General features: G+C 52.0%; 2 protein-coding genes across 2 annotated transcripts; both read right to left on the reverse strand.

The window, feature by feature from the left end:
* Positions 1-2: 2 nt before the first annotated feature.
* On the reverse strand, positions 3-3,255 carry LOC144935623 (uncharacterized). The gene is made up of 2 exons (XM_078862446.1): positions 2,049-3,255; positions 3-936 (listed from the first exon to the last, which is right to left on the reverse strand). The coding sequence occupies exons 1-2, from the start codon at positions 3,237-3,239 to the stop codon at positions 799-801; spliced, it is 1,329 nt and encodes a 442-aa protein (XP_078718572.1). The 5' UTR covers positions 3,240-3,255; the 3' UTR covers positions 3-798.
* Positions 3,256-15,732: 12,477 nt separating this feature from the next.
* Positions 15,733-23,092, reverse strand: LOC144935351 (deoxyribonuclease-1-like). Its single transcript, XM_078861910.1, has 8 exons — positions 22,922-23,092; positions 21,107-21,195; positions 20,389-20,475; positions 19,488-19,600; positions 18,802-18,914; positions 18,183-18,337; positions 17,073-17,169; positions 15,733-15,901 (listed from the first exon to the last, which is right to left on the reverse strand). Exons 1-8 carry the CDS (start codon positions 23,090-23,092, stop codon positions 15,830-15,832), a joined length of 897 nt encoding a protein of 298 aa, XP_078718036.1. The 3' UTR covers positions 15,733-15,829.
* Between the last annotated feature and the right edge of the window lie 399 nt (positions 23,093-23,491).

Below are 23,491 nucleotides of genomic sequence, written 5' to 3' on the forward strand. Positions count from 1 at the left end.
CAATTTTTTTTAATACGTGGAATTTGCAGACCTGCCTCAGCGCACAGTCAACGTTCACTGCAGAATTTACATTCACTGCGACTTACAGGGGCTCATGCGTAAAACATGCTGTGGGAGGATTGGGACGAAACCAGAGCACCCGGGACAAGCTCATGCACAACAGGGAGATAACATACAGCACAAAGTCGAGTCGCCAATCGAACCCAGGTCCCCTCTTGCCGAGTCGCACGCGTCACCACTGCGCTGCCACCTCCCTGTCGCTCATGATGCTCGGAGTAGAGCCCTTCAGTGCTTTGGCAACAGTCGCGAGCTCCAAGTCAGATTCACGATGCGTGGTTGGTGGTTGTTCAGGTGAAGATGCGGCACTGGAGTTGGTGGTGCTGGCTGCGTCTCTTAAGCCACTCGTGGATGTCTTGCACGTGTTGGAGTCGTACGGCTTCATGGGACAGCTGGCTCTCGTAGATGCTTCGGGATAACTATCAATTATTGTGTTGTAGTCTTCGGGGTAATGTTGTAGAGAGTCTTGGTCCAAAGGTTCAGTCGGTAGAGGAGATTGATATGCACTCACAAAGGCATCAACAGGAGCGGCGGTTGTATCGGTGGCGGTTGTGGCCCGCACAGACGCTGCAGTGGTGATATCGGTCACGCAAACCATTCTGTCGACCTTTCTGGCCACCTGCAGTTCCCAGAGCAAACACACGCATGCATCATCAAACACCTCTCGCACATGCAGCGGACACGTCTGTTCACAGGGTAGAAATGTTGGTTTCCATGAAGTGCGCACGTTTTCCTACTTCACTAACTACGTGCGACACGGGACCCTGCCTGGGTGAGAATCTTGAGCGCGGGACCCAGACGGAGGCCCAGGGTGGACAGGAGATGTGTCTCTGTGAGAAGGGGCAGCGTCTCTCCGTCAATGGCGTGGTGGCGGAACGCCTGCAGGCCACACACGCGCGCACACAAAGACTTAGCAGACTGTTGGGGCAAGTGCTGTTGGCGAGTTGCGCCTATGAATGCTGACACGGCACACCTTTGTCTTCCCAGTGGCGATGTGTACACACCTCACCAGGTATGAATTTAAGGCCTGGTCTGCTGAGGGGAGGCCCAGGACTGGTTTAGATATTCGTGACCAATGTTGACCATGAGTTGGAAACGATCTTGGGTCGCTGGGTTCGTAGCGCACGTCCACCAAGGAGATGAGTTCAAGTTGAGTGAGATGGAGCGATGAGATCGGTTCATGTGCACGTGCAGAATGGCTCTTCGCATCGCCGGATTGTGAGAGGTGGCGGTGGTTCAATGAAGATGGTGGTGATGGTAGTGGTGTCGGGGAATGGCGATGTGGTGCCCTCCTTTAATCCAGCGTTGTCGAGGCGAGGGCTGGTGGATCGCTCCACAATTGCTGTGAAACTCCCTTCCTATGCGTGTCGAGGAGTTGCTCATACCCTGGCTTTCCAGACGGTAGTACAGCGAGTGGACTAATCGCCATTATTTTCCCATCTGCCTTGCCCCCTCCCTTCCCATGGGAAACCGCCTTGCCCCCTCGTGCAAGGCGGTTTACTCCCACTTGTATAAACACTCAACCTTGATTGAGTGTAAACATTTGAAAATAAAAAAACAAATGCAGGACCCAATGTGGCTCTCCTGGATAAGTGAGTAAATCATTATTAATAATGAAATTATTATTATTGACGAGCTTTACTACCCAGTTTCGCCCGAGACTTGGATTCTTGTCTTGGATTAATACACGGCCTACGTTGAGGGTGGGCACGCACACTGCGTGACGCTGCCGCATGCGGGTGACATCACAGATGTGACGTCACCACTCACTTGCCGTGCAAAATATATCCATTATTGCGCCCCCCCCTCCCCAAAAATTCAAAAGTCTATTGTTATACTTTTTGCATTGTGTACATTCTGAAGCTACCCACATGCCAAATGTCAAGTTTGTTGCATGTTTGGAAGTATGCTAAACATTTCGAACAGACACATTCACAAATTTCCCTTTTATATATATAGATAAAGCTGCCCATTGGGGAGGCGTCGCGCACCTGCGCAGACTCCGCACACCCAGGCATCGCAGCAACAAAGGTGCAGACGTTGTCCACGCTCCACGCCCTCATGTCTTCCTCCTCCTCCGTGGCGCTCATAGTGCCAGGCTCGCCGTCTTCCGCCATCTCCTCGCCCGGCCCTTTCCCGGGCCGCGCTGGCCTCGCGTGGCTCAACGGGGACAGCGCGGAGGGAAACCCTGGTGAGGATGTCGCGATACGGTCACTCCTCGCGTAACCCACGTGCCGGGGAAGGCCCGTGTTTGGCAGAGGCGCCGACGTGGTTCCGTGTCTCAGGGGGGGCGTTGAAGAGTGTGCCGGTGAGGTTGACGGCCCGGGTATCGAGGGCAGCAGCAGAAACTGCGAGGCTGCCGGCAAGCGGGTCGTGCCGCTTGCGGTGGCCACAGCTATCACTGCGGGGTTCCTTGCTGCCTCCATGGCGTCCGGCGCCGAGTGATGCAGATCCACGGATGGCAGGCGAGGGGAGCTGGGCCGGGAAGAGGGGCGCGGACACACCGAGGTCTGCGGCGATGGGGACAAGGAGGTGAGCAGAGGAGCGGCTGAGGGTTTTGACAAACTCTCCTGGGAGCTCTTGTCCGCGGCCTCAGCGCGCCGTGAACCGACGTCGCTTGAGTCGCCGCCCTGTGCCGCCATCGAGGCATCCGAGAGGTCGCGGCCGTGCCGCGCGTCGCCCCGATCGCTCCGCTGCTCCTTCCCTTCACGTCCGTCTCCATCCGAGTCACAGCTGCCGTTGTCGCTGTTGTTCTCCAGCGAGCGAGGCTCTCTCTTCATCACTGCCATCGGCGCAGCATCTTGGGTCACGTACGCCGTGACTTTTTGGCCAGATGACTTTCGCGTTACACCTCTTCTTCCCAAGGGGTGTGAAGCGCGGCTGGCCAGCAGCAGCCCGCGAGCATGGCTCACGCTCAGCTGGTGCGTCAGGAGGTGCGGCTGATGCCGATGGCTCAGCTGATGCTGCAAGTGCCGCTGCTGCAGTAGCATCAGCGCGCTGTGACGCGCGGTCTCTGCTGAGTTCCCACCGATGACATGGTGAGTGTGCTGGTGAGGGTATGGGTTGGAGAGGGGTGGAGGGAATGAGTGAGGGTGGGGCTGCAGGTGTGAGTGAGCCTCGAGCAGCCTCTGGTGATTGTGCAGGCTCTCGAGCTCCTTCTGCCGTAGGATATCGGCCGACATTTCCAACCTGAAGTGAGAAAAACAATGAAGTTACTTGTATGAAATAAACACTCATGTCAACATCACTTGTTGATTTACACATGTGTACAGGAGTATTGTAAGAAACCAATGAGTCGGCGAGCCGAAGGAGGTGCGAGCGTGTTGAGAGTCATGCGGGGCCAAGGATGACGTAACGTCACGGGTTACGTAAGGGGCTTTCGGAAAGCACTTTTGGGAAAGTGGATGGAGGCGTGGTCGTCGTTGGGGGCCAGGGTAAGGACCGGTTGGAGTGGGGTCTCTCTCCTCGTCGCGGAGCGGTGTTGGCTGATCCCCCGCTCCAGGCAGACGAGTGAGAGAGCCAAAGGGATAGCCGGGGTAGGGTCCAAATAGTTATCAGTGTTCGGGTGAAGGACCGAGAAAGAGTGCACCTACACTGGTGTGAGTGTGGATGCTGAGTGTGGAAGTGTTTTAATAAACGGCAACAGCCCTTATAGTAATCCTCGTCTCCGAGTGGTGTTATTGCACAACACATGCATAGCAAGCACATAAACGACATGCAAACAATCACTTGAATAAACAAATATCGTAATGTTAACATTGTACAACATGGGTTTGATCAGTTGAAATACATGAAAAGGGTTGAAAATTTATTAGAAATTGTACAATTATGCTGCTGATTTAACTTTAGGGTTTTTTAAAATAGTTGGTTATATTAATGAACGTTTTTTAAGGGTTAATTGATTGCATTAATACATAATTCATATCATATAGAAGTTGTTTATGTTGTCAAGCGCATGCTCACCGGGCCAGGCTGTGCTTGCGCAGGATCCCATGTTGCTGCTGCTGTTGCTGCTGGGAGAGGAGTAGATCGGCTGAGCTGGGTGGGAGAAACCCATAGCCCCCGACTGAGGGACACACACAGAGACGCCAGTCACGCAGGCGAATTAAGATCGAGTCATTGGCCTCCTTGGCAAGGGCCGTCCAACCCTTGGGCTGGCTCACGGCCATAGACCTCAAGGATGCCTACCTGCATGTCTCCATTCTCGCTAATCACCACTGATTTCTCTGCTTCTGCATTATGGATCATCACTGGCAGTTCCGTGTCTTTCACTTTACCTTACTCTGGGTTTTTTTTTACCAAAGTCCTGATGGTCCTTGTGGTCATGCTAAGGCGGTGGGCCCACCACATCTATGCCTACCTGGACGACTTAATAATTTGGGAGATCACCAAGTAGCTCCTGGAGTCCTCGGTGTGGGTGGTGATCTTGGCTCTATAGGCCCATGGCTTTGTCTTCAATGGGGCCAAGTGTCATCTGTCCCCCTCGCAACGCCTATGTTATCCTCAACACTGTCCAGGCTTGGGCTTTCTTCATGTTGGGTTGGGTTGATTCTCTGTTGACCACTCGTGGTGGCTCGGCCCGGTCTTTTCTGATGCTCCTTGGCCACCTGTCTGCCACAATCAATGTCCTCCCTTGGACCTGCCTACGCATGCGAGTCCTGCGGTGGTGTCTTTTGGCTCCATGGGACCCAGGCTCAGGCACTATAGGCCTCTCTCCGGACAGTCAGGGACCTCCACTGGTGAGCCCTTCCAGCCAATGTCAATCAGGGGAAGCCTCTGGGCTTCTTCAACGAGCAGCTTGTGGTCGAGATGGACCTGATCTCCTGCTGACAATCCCTCCAGTATCAACGTCATCGACCTCCGCGCGATTCATCTGGCACTGTTCCATCTGTGCGCAATAGCCTCAGACAAGCGGGTCCTCGGCTGTGACGTGACAGCTGTTGCCATGGTGAACAGGCATGGGTCTTCCCATCACCATGCTCTCATGAGGGAGTCCTCCATAGCTGGGTCAAGGCCCACAGGGTTCATCTAATGGCCAGGCATCTGACTTAAACCGAGATCCTCACCGCCGAATGACTAAGCAGTGAGACCTTAGCTTCCGGCGCGTGGTCTCTACACCAGGTGGTTTTTGATCAGCTTATGCAGCGCTTTGGCTTGCCTGCCGCCAACTGATTTGCATCCGTGGTTGAACTACCGTCAGCCCGCGGCTTTCACCATAGATGCCCTGACATGTCCATGGGACCAGGGTCTTGCCTATCTGTTCCCGCCATTTCCCCTGATACCCCGGGTGCACTGGGATGGGGTCAGGGCGGTTCACGTCACTCCCAACTGGGCTAGGAGGTACTGCTTCTCTGACTTCTTGACACTGGTGGACAGCGACCCTTGGCCACTGCCTTCGCGCTTAAACCTTCTGTCTTAGCGGGGCGTGTGCTACCAAGACTTGTGGGTGTGCTGAAGTAGTAACTAATTGGCACGTTTTGTTTACGTGACAAACCTTACTAATTGGCTGTGTCTGGTGGTGTTGGGATAATGACACATTTATATTTACGCGATTTAACCCAAAAAACATAGATATTGGTCGCGAAAGCTTACGTGTTAAACTGAAGCAAACAGAAATCAAGCAAAAACAGCCGCAATGCAGAAGAAATCAACAAATGAAAAAGTTGGCTCATTCAAATTCACTTTTTTTTTACATTTATCGTAAAATTGTAATTAAGACACTCGCCTGCTGCTGCTGCAGATGTGGGGCACAACGGTGACCCGGGCAGAAAGGGAGAAGAGTGCAGCTGCGCAGCGCCCAGCGCGGAGCGGACGACCGCCGGCGGGGACAGCGAGAGCGCCGCGTGCGCCATCTGCCTGCTCGGCGCGGAGACGCGGGGACACGGGGGACACGAGGATACAGGGACGTGATGGCACAGAGACACAGGGACGGGAAGACAGGAAGACGGGGACACGGGGGACACGAGGATACAGGAACGTGATGGCACAGAGACACGGGGACGGGACGACAGGGAGACGGGGACATGGCGACATGAGGATACAGGGACGTGATGGCACAGAGACACAGGGACGGGACGACAGGGAGACGGGGACACGGGGGACACGAGGATACAGGGACGTGATGGCACAGAGACACAGGGACGGGAAGACAGGGAGACGGGGACATGGCGACATGAGGATACAGGGACGTGATGGCACAGAGACACAGGGACGGGAAGACAGGAAGACGGGGACACGGGGGACACGAGGATACAGGGACGTGATGGCACAGAGACACAGGGACGGGAAGACAGGAAGACGGGGACATGGGGACATGAGGATACAGGGACGTGATGGCACAGAGACACAGGGACGGGAAGACAGGAAGACGGGGACATGGGGACATGAGGATACAGGGACGTGATGGCACAGAGACACAGGGACGGGAAGACAGGAAGACGGGGACACGGGGGACACGAGGATACAGGGACGTGATGGCACAGAGACACGGGGACGGGAAGACAGGGAGACGGGGACACGGGGACATGAGGATACAGGGACGTGATGGCACAGAGACACAGGGACGGGAAGACAGGAAGACGGGGACATGGGGACACGAGGATACAGGGACGTGATGGCACAGAGACACGGGGACGGGACGACAGGGAGACGGGGACATGGGGACATGAGGATACAGGGACGTGATGGCACAGAGACACGGGGACGGGACGACAGGGAGACGGGGACATGAGGATACAGGGACGTGATGGCACAGAGACACGGGGACGGGAAGACAGGGAGACGGGGACACGGGGACATGAGGATACAGGGACGTGATGGCACAGAGACACAGGGACGGGAAGACAGGAAGACGGGGACATGGGGACACGAGGATACAGGGACGTGATGGCACAGAGACACGGGGACGGGACGACAGGGAGACGGGGACATGGGGACGCGCAGTGGCGGCTCCTGCAAAATCTCTCAGGGGGGGCAAATGTCTGGATGATTGATAAGGATAAGGTCCACCCATGCAATGAATAAATTAACAGCTTAATATTAATGAAAAATAAAGTGACTCTTACAATACATCTTGTTTGTTTATATACTCACTATTAAAACAAACCACTCAAGTTTATTTTATTAAAGATTCCACTAGGTGGCGACAAATTATATTGTTGGATGAAACGTGCTTACGTATGATGACGTAAGCACGTATGATGACGTAAGCACGTTAGTGCATGCCCTCCCGGAAGCCATAGAGAATGCATTGCAGCGCCCCCGTTCGAAAAAAAACATCTTTGAATGTAAGTCTATGGGGCCACTCGCGGCGATTCTCAGCCGGAGTGAAATCGCCCAAAAAGAGGCGGTACTCCACAGAACGTGACATGACGCTGATTGGACTATATCCAGAGGCACAGTGACGGCTAGCGTGACTCTGTGGTTGAATGACATTGGTGGTGCGTCGCCCAATCGCCCTAATGAAGAAACCGCCCCTGGGGACGCGGCTAAATGGGGAACGCGGAATATGGGGGACATGGGGGATGCGGGGACATGGGGACACAGCGACGCTGATGAAACGAGGATGCAGCGAGTCGGGGGCAACCAGCGAGCGGGGTACTACCACAACCTCTGCTAATTCTTGACTGAGAGTTCGTTATGGAGGCACAGCCCCTCTGACCTCTCCCATTGAAGTATCGATGGTTAAACCTCAATCCGGGTGCCATGAAGCACGAGTGGTCGGGTTGGTGAGGGAAATAATAAAACGAGCAACGTTTCGGGCAATGGTCCTTCTGAATAGCACATGCTATATATTTTTAAAGTATGTGCTATGAAGAAGGGCCATTTCCATTTTAAGATGGTGTTATTTTCTCTGCATCCTCACGCCGTGGCTACCTTTCCACAAACAGCCCATGCGGATGCTGATGCAGCTGCTGATGAAGTTGGTGCCTCAGCTGGAGTTGCTGCTGCTGAATTAGACTGGGCTGTGGCAGGAACTGCTGCTGCTCTTGCTGCTGTAGAGGCAGGGGCCCCAGTCTCCTCCGGGCCCCCACTGGCCCCGTCGCTAGGACCTCCTGCACGTCGTGGCCGTGGGGGTCGTGGGCCCACGCAAGAGAGGACGGCGCCGACGAAGAACACGACCGCTCCAAATCTGGAAATGCTAAACAGCGGCGAAGCCCGGAGTCAGCGTCAAGTCACCAATGTCGCTGCTACCGCTCGCGGCACGTGCATATGGTGGCACGTGCATATGGTGGCGCGTGTAAGAATCATTTGTGTACCGTTTATTCTTTTACATTGTCATTTATACGTTACATAAACATCTCAGCAAATTAAACCGCCTTCCATTGCATCTCATACTTAACATTCAAAGGGTACACCCAGTGGAAGCCTTCCAGTGGCCATGAGGGGTGGGCATTCGTCTGCCAGCAGTGCATTCATGACTGCTGCTGTGTGTAATCGCAATTGAGTAATTGGGGGTGCAATTAAAAAAATGTGGACCAGGACACCGGCATACAATGGCCGAGCCCTCTTTGGATGACGTCACGGGATCTTTAATGCCCACAGGTGAAGCAAACGGCGCGCAGTATTTCCACAGTCTTAGCTGGGCTGCCTTATTCGAAGGTGCGACCGCTGAGCCACGTCACCCCCCCCCTTCCCCCCAGTAGTAGATGCGCCGCGTGAGGAGGGGGCGAACGCACCTTGCTCGTGCAGGCGAGGTAGCCCGTGGTGGTCGCGTCCATGGTAGGAGGCGGTGCGGCCCAGGGCCGAGGCGCAGCGAGAGAAGCGCTGCCCCGGGGGGAGTTCGTGGCCGTCTCTCGGCGGGCCCTCAGCCAGGCCCTCTGAGCGCCGCACACACGACGAGCATGCGGCAACATCCATTGCGTGTGTCACTAAACATGGAGCAGAGCAATTGTCTGCTGCTCAAATGAGCATTGAGGCGTCCGTGCTCATCTCAGTGTATAGCCTTGCAGAGTCAGTGGTGCAAATGTCACATTCCTACGGCGGGGGAGAGTTTATCCAGAGAACAACCACTGACTTTCCCACAAGCGCTACTCATTTTGTGGCCTCCGGGGCGTTGATGATGATGATGATGGGCCGAGTCAACCCCCAACCAGGATCTGAACTGGCAGCCTTCCGACTGCGATTGCCTCGTATTGGAGTGAGTGGCAGTGGGGGCCGTTCACCTGTGGGGGAGCCGATGCCTCGGGCCCTCTTCGACGTGGATTCAATCGCCTCCCTTCCTCGGCGCCGGCCCAGTGCAGCACCTGGCCCGAAGGCACGGACGGCAAGAGTCGCGTTGTGGGGCTTTCACTCGGGGCTGGCGTGAGCCGCGTCGCTGCGTGTGCCACCCCACCATCTGGCGGGACTCGCCGCGATCACCTCTTGTGATCGATACATTTTTGGAATTTAGGGTCGTTATTATTATCAGTATTTTTTAAAATCTCTCTCATTTTCTGCATCGTTTATTTCACGTTTATTCTTTTTCTTCTACACATCTCTACGTGCTCCGTAACCCTATATCAAACATTCGTTTAATAATTTATATGAATCAGAAGCAATTTACTTTCACATTCACAACTTGATACATGTATTATGAGCGCAGAAATCGAGAGAGATCCTTGTGGATCTCTCCCACAGTGATGCAACCATCCGTGTTAGAGTACGAGCCACGTACTCTAACACGGAAGATCTCGGAGGAAGTTGGATATCACCGACTTACCATCGGATGTTGGCAGTCCTGCACCAAGAGATAAAATCCACACAAAATGGACACCAATTTGATTTAAAAAGGGCCCGAGCATCATCGATTCAACGCGACTGAGTTTTTAGGGCACTGGCATCGAAACTATCCAAAGGAGACATTTGGGACGTGTGGGGTTAGGGCAACTGAAATAACGGATGAGAAAGGTGAAAAATCTGACAGTCTGGATATCACGGCTAATCCCTGAGCATGATCCCAGCCTTAACCTGCAAACGCGCCGCTTCGTGCGTGGAGCACTGGGGGGGGGGGGGGGCACACGAGGAGCGTCGAGCAGCACCACCACGGGCGCCGCTCGCGGGATCGGCGCGCGCCGCCCAGCTCTGTTCGCAGTGTCAGTCCTCGTGGCCATCAGTCTGCAGATTTATCATCGCTGCCACCAAGGGTGGCAAATGCTCGCAATTGCCATCTCGACGCATTTTACTTCTAGATCGCAGGCATGCATGGGCCACGATGCTGCCATACAATGGCCTGTTCTTTGCTTAATAACATCATGAGACCTTCACCGACCGCTGTGAAGCAGACGGCGCATGTTGAATCGGTTAATGTGCCCACCGTATTGACCGGAGCGGCGGCCGGACTCGAACTGCAAGCCTTCGCAACAGCACTGGGCTGTGTCACCACCCCAATTGTAACCAGGTGATCGTCACGTGGGACGTGAATCGTGCTGTTTGTTGCTGACAGCTTGGCGGTTTGGGCATTTGAGCCTCTGCTCAGCCACCATGATTTAAAAAAAGACCGAATACATTGATTTAATAAAGTGCAGCATTGCCTGTGAAAAAGCTCAGCCTTATCCAGACCACCAGTTCAAGAGAACTGAATGCGTGGCCAATTTGTCGTCGTAGTCCATCAACTCAAGGGGTTGAGAACCAGCGGCGATGGCCATCTCTCCGTGTATATTCAGCCGCTTGCACTCGTGTTTCTGTTGTGATGGGGCTGTTTCGTCATTTACAGACGGGAATTACCGAATGCATGCGACAGATTGAAAATGCCAGTTACAATCTTCGTCTGCGTAGGTGAGCTTGTATTTGTCAATTAATTAACGACATGGCCACTGCATAGAGACCACGAGCAAAACTAGACCTGAAAAGACGCCTAGGAGGGACACGGGCATTCAGCATAAGCAGAATACCAGATGAGTGAGATGCAACAAATCGGATGCCCTGGATATCACGGCTAAGCCTTCGGCATAATCCCGTCCTTAAACTGCAAACATGCAGATTAATGCAGACGGAGAACAAGCCACGCACACGCATACACACATGCAGTCGGGCACCCATATGCACAGACAATAATGGAAAAACATTAAAAACATCAACAACACTGGTGCAGCCAAGCCTCACCAGGAAGCCCGTTCTGGCCCACAACGTGAGCCTGGTCTGACATCTGCTCATGCGTTGGGGGCTGCTGATGATTCTTGTCCGTTTGGCTGTTCCGAAATTAACGTTTCTGCTGAAATCAAACACAGCGGATGCAAACAGTGCTTTTGATTCTCAGAGTCATGTGCATTGAGAACAGTGGCTCAGTACAACTGCTAATGTACAAAGGACAGATTCAGCCAAAGCCGGAATCCTGCTGCTGTCCCACATCTGGGGTGGAGTACCCAATTCCGACTTCACTGCACCTGATAGAATTCAGAGTGAAGCAGTTGGGGTGATTTCTGGTCCACGAACTCACGATTTCACTCTGATCGCTCACAATACTTGTGGTGAACGTGAAATAAAAAAGCATGCTCCGGCAGGAAGTATATTCATCGTCCTTGCATGTTTTTTGTTTGCATGTTCACCACCAGTATATGTGGTCAATGCAGACACGAATCCTTGCAAGGGTTTCTGTTTGGTGTTTTAACATCTTAACACAACTGTTTTATTTTGCCAGAAAGGGTAAACCCGATTCGTATTGAATGTGACTGTCCCAACAACCGCGCAGCGACTGCCCATCGCCGCCTGGACACCCGCAGGGCGGCCCGGGGCCCCTCCCTGCAGGGGCGCCCCCGGGAGAGATGAGCCGGGAGAGATGAGCCGGGAGAGATGAGCCGGCGGGCCCCACCGCCTGTGAGGAGGCGGCGTGGGGCAAAGGTGCGGCCAGGCTCGACACGCCAAGCCAGGCGCATCGAGTGTTTTCTGTTATGATTGGAGTAGGAATTAGAGGATTAGACGTGGGATTAAAGCAGCAAAATATATGTCCTACTACCCTTAGCCACTTTGAGGTTCAGTTTGGATTTCACGCCGTGGTGTTACGGGATTCAACCGTTGTCATTGGCTTTGCTTCATGGAGCCCATCTCCCACTCACGTGATGATTATATAATTTTTGCAGTCGATAATTGGCACAAAAGTAGAGGCAGCAAGTTGGGGGTGAGTGGTTTTGCCCAATTTAACTTGATTCTGCGTTGGGCGTCTCTTGATGAATCGCCCATTCAGACTGCACGTGACTTCTGCTCGTATTTAGCCTGAACCCAACTTGGAAGCCTTTGTCTTCCTTCTCTACTCGCTGCCGGTAACATTTCCTGATGCTCATTGCCATTGGGAGTCACAGTGACGGTGTCATCCGCAAATCTGAGATGAATCACGTGCTCTCAATATTCATGCCTTTGTTTCTCCAATCCAATATTTTGGAAAACATTCTCATTTTATTGTGAACAACTGTGGCGCAGGTGTGTCACACTGTCAGCATATTGGTTCTTCATGTAATCTCAGTGTGGCTGCTCTGTGCTTTTATTTATTATTTATATGCTATATTTAGTCCTGGGTTTGTGCAAACCTGGATGACTGAATCAATGCTCTTTCATCGAGCACAATGGTAAATGACAATCATTCGTTTATTCAAGAAAATATGTCAAGAGATTGACAAACGTCTCAATGACATCAAAACGCACGACGCCAATGCCATGGGACACTTCAGTGCAAATATCAGCAAGAGGAACCGAGACGAGATAATGGGTTGTGCGTTTGGGATCAGGTAGAGGGTTGAGAATGCATACGAGACATGAAGATGCGAACACCGACAAGTCCAGAACGCGTACGTGAGAAAGCCCAAATGGTGGGATTAGCAACGACGTTAAGTTTATTCTCACAAACAACAACCGCCATTCGCCACTAAGTGGCGGTGACGTCACAATGGCGCTTGTGCCAGGCGATGTGCACTTTAAGGCCACGTAAAGTATCGAACGCCCGCTGGCAGGAGGTCACGACACAGAACCAGGTGCTATGGGTTGACTGAGATGAGCGGCAGATGCACCGCCTGGTCCCCTGCTGTGCCAGGCGTGTCTGCCCCCAACTGACTCAATGCAGGCAGTGATTATATAGATGGTTGCAACAAGTTGCACTTCCACAAATCCAGAGAGGGAGGCAACACTGATTGGAGGCGCAACCAAGATTGTGCACATAAAAACATTGATGTCAATCGGTAGTTCACTCTCACCAACAGAATCAAATTGATGAAACTGGTGTCACCACTTAAATCATTAATTAAATACCAAAGTAGCGATTGACAGAGAATGAAGTTAGAAAGCAAGCGGAGAACAAATGGTATGAAACCGTAAAGAAAGCATAAAGCGGAGAATTGTAGAGTCGGCTATGCAAAACTAGAGATGGAATGCACAGCACGAAGTAAAGCGATGGGGAAACGAATGAGAAAACAACTCAGAGAACACAACACAAAGCATCTTTGGCAAGGGTCACATTTTGAGCAATGGGGGGGGGGGGGGGGGAATCTGAAAAAGGTCGATGATTGGTAAGTCACAAATGTTCGCACACAGAAAATGATGACACCGTAACCCGCGATAAATATACATTAGTGGAAGTACTTCGGCAATCCGAGCAACACTGAGGACGAGGAGGATGTTCAACTTGGAGAAGTCAACTCCGCCCTTTGCAGGATGACAAAGGTGAAATCCTCTGAACCAGGTGGTATTTCTGTCGACGTGCTCACAATCAGCGGCCATGTTCACAATCATGGAGAGCGAGCGGCTCAATCATTGCGTTGCTCAGGGCTGAAACGAGATATGAGAGCACCGCCTCAATGCTCATTTGAGCAGGATATCACTCTTATTCGCCAGCGCAGGCGGCACCAATGTCTGCTCTGGTGCAAGGACTGTCACCCAGAGTGTTGACACCCACAAGCACTCGATGGCCGTGAGTGTGGCGCACAATGCCGTGATCGTGATGATGACGCAGGTTCCCAACTCACCACACAGCTCCACGCAGACAAGCGCCTCTCAACAGATGGGCCGGTGCCGAGTAGCGGATCCGGTCGCGACAGCGTTGTTACAAAAACCGCGTTCAGTTAAAATGCCTGATGAGGGCTGACAACGCCGAGCCTTAAGTGATGACCAGAGGAGCGAGGAGGGAGGAGGGAGCCTGGAGGGCGACTCTGAGCAGACTCCGAGGGTGACGATTAGCGGAGCATTAGCTACAGGTTCGGCGTGTGAGATTAGCAGCTGGGTATTTAGGGGGCAAGGGATGCTGTACTGTATTTAAGATGGATCATCTGGCGGTGGATAAGCACAAACACGAAGAGCCGAGGCGTGCGCAGAGCCCTGGTGCTGTCCGTGCGTCCCACGCTGCACAAACCGCACATCAGGCAGGGCCTGGAGCGGCTGCAAGGTGCAGCAGGCCGTGGTCATTGTGCAGCTTTTGTGTCTGTTACCCACGAGTATTTCGTGAATTTACTTGTCAGCATATAATTTGCATACAGTTTATGAAACAAATACTGAAACGTGCGATTCAGTGCGTGCAGCACGGGGAATAGATATTGATCTGCGTGTGGTTATAAGAACGCCTGAAATCCGATGCATGTATCACGTTTTGGAATTTGTATTAAACGGCGGATCACGACATCACTGCCACGTTCGTCTTCACACTGCACCTCGACCTCTCAATGCGGGGGCCAAAGCTGAGCAGGCCACTCCAAGAAGCTCGCTGGGCCACATATATCACCACCCATGGGTCTGAATGAATCTGTTAAAATATTAAAATCAGATGTCACATTCTTGTACTCTGAAACACATTCGCCTGATTGTACTGTTTACACGAGTAATTGTATGTATGTTGATTTAACTTATTTCGCACCGTACGTAGCCAACCGTGCTAATCAGAGGTGCGGGGGGTGGACAACACACTAAACACAAAAATAAATTCTAAACAAATTAGTTTTCAATCTAGGAAGAGCATTCCAAACGTCCGCGGGAAGCGCATCCGAATGCGCGCGATGTAGTAACCGTCTTTGTATTGTGTAGCTTAGACAGGATCATGCTCATCCTGTGAAGAATATAATCTCACTGCACCTGTGATTAGCACAGTTGGTTACGAACGGTAAGAAAGAAGCTCAACATATATACCCTGGGTATTGAAGGTAGCTGGAGCAGCCATGTGGAGCTGATGCGGAGCCAGTCTTGAGCTGGGTTGAGCTACCAGACTCACTGCAGAGCCGCAGTCAGCAAAACGGAAACATTTTCCCCTTAAAAGTCTCACACGCAAATGTAGCAATACAAAGCACACACATAATCTGTAACATATTTTATTTATGGACGAGGCCCAGAGTCCTGCTCTAGCCCGGGTTCGAGGCAGCAGCACGCCCGTGGGAGTGAAACCGTGCAGTTCAGCAGATTCCTCTGCAGGTTTATCTGGAGCGCCGAAGGGTACAGCTCTAGAATTTCACACATCCCACTCGTCGCTCCGCTGTGCTAGAATGCCATTCTTTATCTATGCATCTGTTTAAAACCATTGCAAAGCAGTATCACAATATCACCCTAAACTCTCTGCGCAAAGAATAGGCCTCTGACCATTTGTCTTGTTCCCACAGGTGGTCACTTGGAGAGCAACAATACGGAATTATGGAGCCGAGAATTTTCATATTTCATCCGGCTCTATGTTGTTTACATAAAGTTAGTTTTTTCAGGTTTAATGACACGATGCTTGAATTTTCAGGGGTTTTTAGCTACTTTAATGTTTCATTCCCATCCCAAAAGCTGCCCAGAGCTGAGCGTTAAGCTAATGACGGCTTTGTGAGTTGGCAAGGCGGTTGGTAAGCGATCAGAGCTCGTGATGATGCACCGGAACCTTCAGCTTTACCTCCACGGGGTAGTGATCACTCACCTCCAGGGCCTGAGCACACAGCACCACCACAAAGTACACAACATGACAGTCTAGAGTTCGGTATCACAGTGGCGAGTTCCACATAACACAACAACAACAACAGCCGCATTCTCCACTAAGCGTGCCGAAGGTGTGGTATAATTTAAGGCCATCACGTGAAGTATCAACGATCGCTGGGAGGTCACGGGACAGACCCAGATGTGATGGGTTCAGTGCCTCAGGTGACTGGCAGGTGAACCACCTGCCCTCTCCCCACTGTGCCACTTTGCTGGGTTTTAGCTGCTCTGATCATTGTTGTGTCATTCCTCTGCCTCTCATTATTGCTGAACAGTGGCAGCCTCCATCTGCCCATGAGCAAATTTCAAGAACCTCCTGCACAGAGTTGCGGCCACTACGTCTGCAAATTTGCGCGCGTTACAAATTGAACTATTATTATTATTAGAGGCTGATCTTTACACCTCTGGTACCAAATTTCGGTAAGTTCATTCAGCCCCATGTCCCTCTATACCACATCAGCCTATCTCTTTTTTAGCCCATACCACACCTGTTTAGCCGTCTGATCATCCTAACCTTTCGAGCTGCTGCGACACATGGGCTACATGGCCCAGCCAACACAGACTCACCTTTTGGAGAAATCCACTGATGGGACTTTCATCCTAATTTGCATTGTGCCATCAGCGTCGTATCACGCATTACAAACATCTCCACTCCGAACTCTCATAAGTAGCAGAGAATGGCTCAATACGTGGCACCGTATAATGACTTTTGAGCTACTTTAATCGACCACTGTACCCACACCAGGGGCCCACCTTTTATATACTGTAGTTAATATCTTCTGCAAAAGAGTTCGTCGCATATAAAATCTAAATTTGATTCTTAATATTAGTTTAGAAAAAAAAAACGTGTGCAGTCAATGGTGACCATGGTGAGACCCCCAACTCGCTACTCTTGAGAACCCAGTCCAATTTTGGACGGCTGCCCGAATGGAACCCGGCGTCTCGGAGCTGTCGACTTGGCAATGACGCAGCGTTAAATCCCTTCATCCACCCAGCCGTCGCTCAGCAGGGGGTCTCCGGAGACGGTATAGAGCCGTGGTACACCACGACATTGCTGGCGAGGGGAAGCCCCTTTGTGCTTTGCCCTTGCTCGCAAGGGCAAGCGACCCGCATTGGATGCCAACCTTCTCATTGCTGAGCCCATACGTCTTCTGGAAGTTGAACGCCCTCGCAGATCCAGCAACCAGCGCACTGCGTAACTCCGTCCCGTGCACCACGATTCTGTCATTGAATACGCAAAACGAAAACAGCGCTACCCACCGAATTACCGATAGCACACAAGTGTTGATTCCTCCGCACAGCGTGAGTCTGAAGGCAGACAAATAGCGGGGGACACGGAGGTGAAGCCTCTGGACAGTGTCAGTTTGGTGTCTGCAGATGTAAGGCTCCATTTGTTATTCTGCCTCTTTGATCTGAATTTCTTATTTACAGTGGTCGTCAATTTGCTGTAAATGCTTTCAATTAACAACCGTGCCCTGAGTGTAACCCTGACGAGATCTCCACAATCAGCATCACCATGCACTGTTCCCTCACACAGGGATGCCTTCATAAGGCTTACATCTACATCTCTTTAGTCTCTCTCCCTTGTACCTCTGCCGTCTGTTCTGTATCCAACTCGCTCTTCTCTTGCTCCTGTCTCTCTTCTGTCTCCCTGTCTCATACGCTAAGCTGGGCAACTGAACAATGTTGAAAATGTTATGAACATTAAAATTATTCAAATGCCTAAGGCTCAAAATCTGAAACCTGCATTTGCAACTGCAACTAACCGATGCAATCCGTCCACTACTGTGGGTGGGGGTGGGAGGGGTGGGGCTGAATGGAGAGGGGCTGGTCACCCCGTGGTGCCCTTATAAAACTCAACGTTTAACCTACTCATGCCGGCTTGTGCCCGCCCTCACAGTCGAGCATATTTGCGGAATACACCACGCCGCCGTTGACCCTGGCCATTGACCGAGCAACCCAACGTCCCTAACAGCTCCCTCCGCAGGAATGTGTTTATGGGTGCACCCATACAGAACATAGCAGGCGTCAATCTGCCACGCGCTGTCTCTGTGACAGATGGAAATCGTGTTGGTCCATCCGTGGAAGGGCTCTAAAACATCGCCGCTTGACGACTTGGGCCTGTGCTCAGCCCCTGTGTTTCACAAAAACACAGCCTCCTCCTCCTCCCCCCGCTCTGTCTGCGGGAGGAGGCCCACGGTCCGTGCCGCCGTGGGCCGAGGCGCCGCGCGTACCGGTCGTAGGCGCAATCCGTGTTCTTGTTCACCGTGGTGTCCACATCGTCCCCGATCGCCCAGTGAAACGACGGGCCCCGAATGCGCACGTGGGACCAGTTGGTGGCCGAGACGTAGCCGCAGGCGGCGTTGAAGTCTCCCAGCAGCATCACGTTCTGCGGGCCGGTCATCGCGCCAAGGCAGCGGCACCGTCACAAGGGCAATAACAATGCCCTGTGTAGCCATCTGCCAATCCACTACTGGATGAGGACCTCCCCATGCCGTGCGAATCGCGGGGATTATTTGACCATACTTCGTCACGCTGGTCAGTGCTGGTTGGTAAAGGCTGGGAGCATAGACGTGGGAGCAAAGAAGTATAGTACAACCCACCGTGTGGCCTAAGCCCACCCAACACGCGTGGTGGCTTCCCATCCAACCACTGTCGGTGAATACCGCTCCTCATATTGTCTCTGTGTAATGGTGTCGTCTGTGTAATGGTTGAGTAGGAGAGTGAGCATGACCGCATGTTGAGTATCCTCTGGGTAGGTGAGTTGAGAGTGGGCCGACAGGGCGTGCGTGTCCTGTGTAAGGGTTGTGTGTTGGTGTGCCCGACCGTCGATCCGTGTGTGTTAGACGTGACCTGGTTTCCCCAGAGCTGCACCACTTCCTCAAACACGGTGTGCAGCTTCTGCAGTTCCGACACGGCGCTCTTTGGCGAGGTGTGCTGGCCCACCAGGATCAGATCCTGCACCGCTGACACAACAAGAAGGGCGGCGGGCACGGCCCAGCCGGAATGTGTTCACCGCTTGGCTGCAGGGGCTTGCGGTACATATCCGGAAGGTTGCCCTGGTTAACGGTGTGGTGTATTCACCATACATACGTGCCATCTGCTTCACAGTGAAAGATACAGGCCCCGTGACTCCATTTGAATACAATTAGGATACCACAGCTCCGATTAGCACGGTTGGCAACATATGATGTGAATTAAGTTCAAAATGCATACAATTCACCGTACATATATATCGGTGTGTTGGTGTCACTGTACACATTTGACAAATTACTTAATTGGGAAACACCTAGCAATCATCGCCCCCTACTGCCAATTACAGGACTTATGTGAAAAAAGAGTCCACTCAGTGAGGCTTTCCTGTGTGAAGACGCGTAATTATAGTATTTACATGCGGCCATACACACGTGGGAGCTTCTCAATTGCAGGCCAGGTGCAGGTCAGGTGCAGGTCAGGTCACGCTGCGCTGCGACACTGCATTACAGAGGCGTGCGCTGAAGGTGACCCCGTGTGCCCTGATAACCCCGCGGGGTCATTACCTGTGCTGGGTGAGTGGAAACGCACCGAGAAGGGCTCGCGGAGAAACACGCAGGGCCCCTGCGCGTCGTTCTCCTTGTACTGGTGGGAGTCGCGCAGCTTTACCAGGTTGCTCCTGGACAACGAGAGAGCACACGCGGGCTGCGTGTGGTTCTCGTCCTCTATCCACGGCTCCCCACGCCGTCTCCATGCATCACAATCCGACTCGCTCTCACTACGCGTCAACGCCACGAAGCTTGATAACTTATTGACCAGCGTGTACACGTGTACCATTGCACGCTGATACAGACAAAGAAGACATCCGTGAATAACACTCGGGCCTTAAAAAAACACAAAGAGATAGGCGACGATTTTGTCAGTGGCCCTTCTTCCGCAGAGCACGCACTGATTACGATGGCTTCTTGTACATGTGGAGTTGTTTTGTTGAGTGTACGTCATGTGTTTTTGACAGCCAAGCTGGGGGCACATTACACAACAACGGCTAAGTGTCGTAGTGGCGGGGCGAGTGCGGTTCCATTGATGCCAAACGAGCGAGTGGCTGAGTCAGCGCCGCGTGGCGCTGGCTCCGCCACCTCCAACGCGTTCACAAGAGGCAGCTGTGGCTTGACCCTGCAGAAGATGCCAATGGCACCTCAACATTGTGGGGTAGCGCCGCATGACTCGAGAGAAGCCGCGCTTCGGGCATGGCACACCCTGCCACGGAATACACTTCGGGTCCGTTAGTTATCTCATAAAGGGGAACACATCAATGATAGTTTTGCAAATGGAAACTAACCCGATTTAGGTGAGTTCATAGCTGGATTACGCTGACATATCCTTGTGTGAGCTTTACATAAAGAAAGAACAGATGTCGTATATATCTGCTTTTAAATCCGCCACACGCTCGGTCTCGCCGCCACTCACCGGTACACGAACGCGTACTGCTCCCTGTACGAGCCCCGTCCCAGGCGCTTGCTCGCCACGTAGGAGTAGCGATGCCCCCCGGGCTGGCTGCAATCAGATCCGCACATTGAGGGCACCCGCAGTGGACACAGTGCCAATCCACCCACCTCACGAGCACCGCGCGGGGGCCGCGCCGCTCGCCGCTGTACGAACCTCGGCGGTGCCGAGACCAGCAAGGATGTACAGGATGTATATGTGGGGCCAGTGGCGCGTGAGGAAGATACCACGACGAGCTCATGGGTCTAACTGTGAATGTGACAATCAACATAACTCAAACTGTGAAGTATTCACACGACGTATGCCCTCCCGACACCGCGCAGTAACTCTACTCACACCATGTCAGCCTTGTCTCCTCATTCCCCCCCCTCCCCCAAGTGAGGTCTTACACTCACCCCCCAACAGCAATCGTCCTGAGCAGGTTTCGAACTTGTAAAATTTTAACCATGACGCAGGCACACAATTGCCTACTCGTTTGGAATGCCGTCGGGCGATCTTTAACCGCCATTGTGAAGCAGACTGTGTATGTTCTGGTTTGTACAACCGAGGTATGAACTGGGGCGGCCTGCCAGATTCGAACCGCGAACCTCTTCAACAAGCGGCTACCGCTGGGCCTTGTCACGGCCCCAGAGTGCGTTGTGTAACAAACACTCGAGAGAGAGAGAGAACAGAGAGACATCACTTGTTGAGTTGCTCCACAAGGCGAGGGAGTGTACAGTTCTTGCAGTCCCGGATCTCCATCACGAGTGTGACGTCACACCGAGATATGATCTATCACAGACATGGAGAAAGGGGAATGGGCTCCACGTTTGCTCACCCATTCCTCAACAACATCTTCACCCATTCCTCAACAACATCTTCACCCATTCCTCAAAAACATCTTCACCCATTACTCAACAACATCTTCACCCATTCCTCAAAAACATCTTCACCCATTCCTCAACAACATCTTCACCCATTCCTCAACAACATCTTCACCCATTCCTCAACAACATCTTCACCCATTCCTCAACAACATCTTCACCCATTCCTCAACAACATCTTCACCCATTCCTCAACAACATCTTCACCCATTCCTCAAAAACATCTTCACCCATTCCTCAACAACATCTTCACCCATTCCTCAACAACATCTTCACCCATTCCTCAACAACATCTTCACCCATTCCTCAACAACATCTTCACCCATTCCTCAACAACATCTTCACCCATTCCTCAACAACATCTTCACCCATTCCTCAACAACATCTTCACCCATTCCTCAACAACATCTTCACCCATTCCTCAAAAACATCTTCACCCATTCCTCAACAACATCTTCACCCGTTCCTCAACAACATCTTCACCCATTCCTCAACAACATCTTCACCCATTCCTCAACAACATCTTCACCCATTCCTCAACAACATCTTCACCCATTCCTCAAAAACATCTTCACCCATTCCTCAACAACATCTTCACCCGTTCCTCAACAACATCTTCACCCATTCCTCAACAACATCTTCACCCATTCCTCAACAACATCTTCACCCATTCCTCAAAAACATCTTCACCCATTCCTCAACAACATCTTCACCCATTCCTCAACAACATCTTCACCCATTCCTCAACAACATCTTCACCCATTCCTCAACAACATCTTCACCCATTCCTCAACAACATCTTCACCCATTCCTCAACAACATCTTCACCCATTCCTCAACAACATCTTCACCCATTCCTCAACAACATCTTCACCCATTCCTCAACAACATCTTCAGGGCTCCACGAGCACTGGGGCAGCGACCATCTCTCTTGGTGGCCCTGAGCAAGGTGTGAAATTTCGCGTTTCCATCTCATATCGCGTCTTTTGACTGCGGCGCCCAATCGCCACAACACAGAGTGGAGGCGCTGGAGCAAGAGAATGAGTCCTTGCAGTCATGAGGCCTATTTATGATCATGTAAAGTAGATGTGTCATGCCCAAATATAGGTTATCCAGAGCGTTCCCTTGCACATATAAGGAGTTGTAAAAATAAATAATTGCGATTCCAGTTCCATGCTAGATCCTATACTCAAACCCTCGCTCAAACACATCATCGCGAACCCATGCTCGAGCCCATAATAGCTCGATTGCATGAAGAATCCCTCCACATTGCACAGACTTATGTTGTCACGCCTCAGCGCACACCAGGGCTGGGGGCACTGCACGTTGCAAGCGATTCCTTCCTCTGCTCCCAGTGCATCATGCCACCGAGTTTTACTCAAATGTTACGCGACAAGTTAGTTTAGCAAATGCACACATTTTATCCTCATCTACCGTGTTACAATGCCTTTTTTAATGAAATATGAAATTTTTGCTGCTCAAACGAGCATTGAGGGATTGGAGCTCATCTCCTATTTAAAGCCCTGGACCCAGTAGTAGAAATTCCACAAAGCAGTATACATTTTATCGACCACAGAGAAACAATAAGCCTAAGAGTTGAGTATTTTAACCATTATGCCACTCTTGGGTCTGACCTTTACGATGATCTCCATCACGTGGGGCTTGGATGCCTTGGCTTGGCCGAACGTCTGAATGTTGAAGGAGCAGATCTTGAGGTCCGATGATGCCCCACCACACACGAGGGACAGCAGCAGCGGTAGCCACAGAGCACCGGCACGGCCCCGCGGGGTCTTCCTCTCGCACATCTCGGTGACACACGCGGGCCCTGCGCTCCCGAGTCCCACCTCCACACGAGTCCCACAGCAGCAGCAGCCGCCACACAGACTGCCTCCGTGCTGAGCTATTGGGAAACACTTCCCGTTCCATGCGCGTGCAGTGTCTGTGCGGCCACTCGGCCACTTATCTTCAGGAAGTGTGTGGCTTCCTCGTGTGAGTGGGGCAGCACTCGTGCAGATGGCACGAGTGGGTTCTGCGACACTGGCAGTATGGACTATGCCATTTGAGACTGTCCAGAGTAATTATTACATACATTTACATACAAATTCACTTTGTAACAAACATTCAGGTCCATTTATATCCCTGAACTGTTATATCATATATATATTTAGTTTCACACATTATTTTCATGCTATATTAAAAAACCG

This window comes from Lampetra fluviatilis, chromosome 13 (assembly GCF_964198595.1).
Source record: "Lampetra fluviatilis chromosome 13, kcLamFluv1.1, whole genome shotgun sequence".
In the NCBI taxonomy this organism is placed as follows: Eukaryota; Metazoa; Chordata; class Hyperoartia; order Petromyzontiformes; family Petromyzontidae; genus Lampetra; species Lampetra fluviatilis.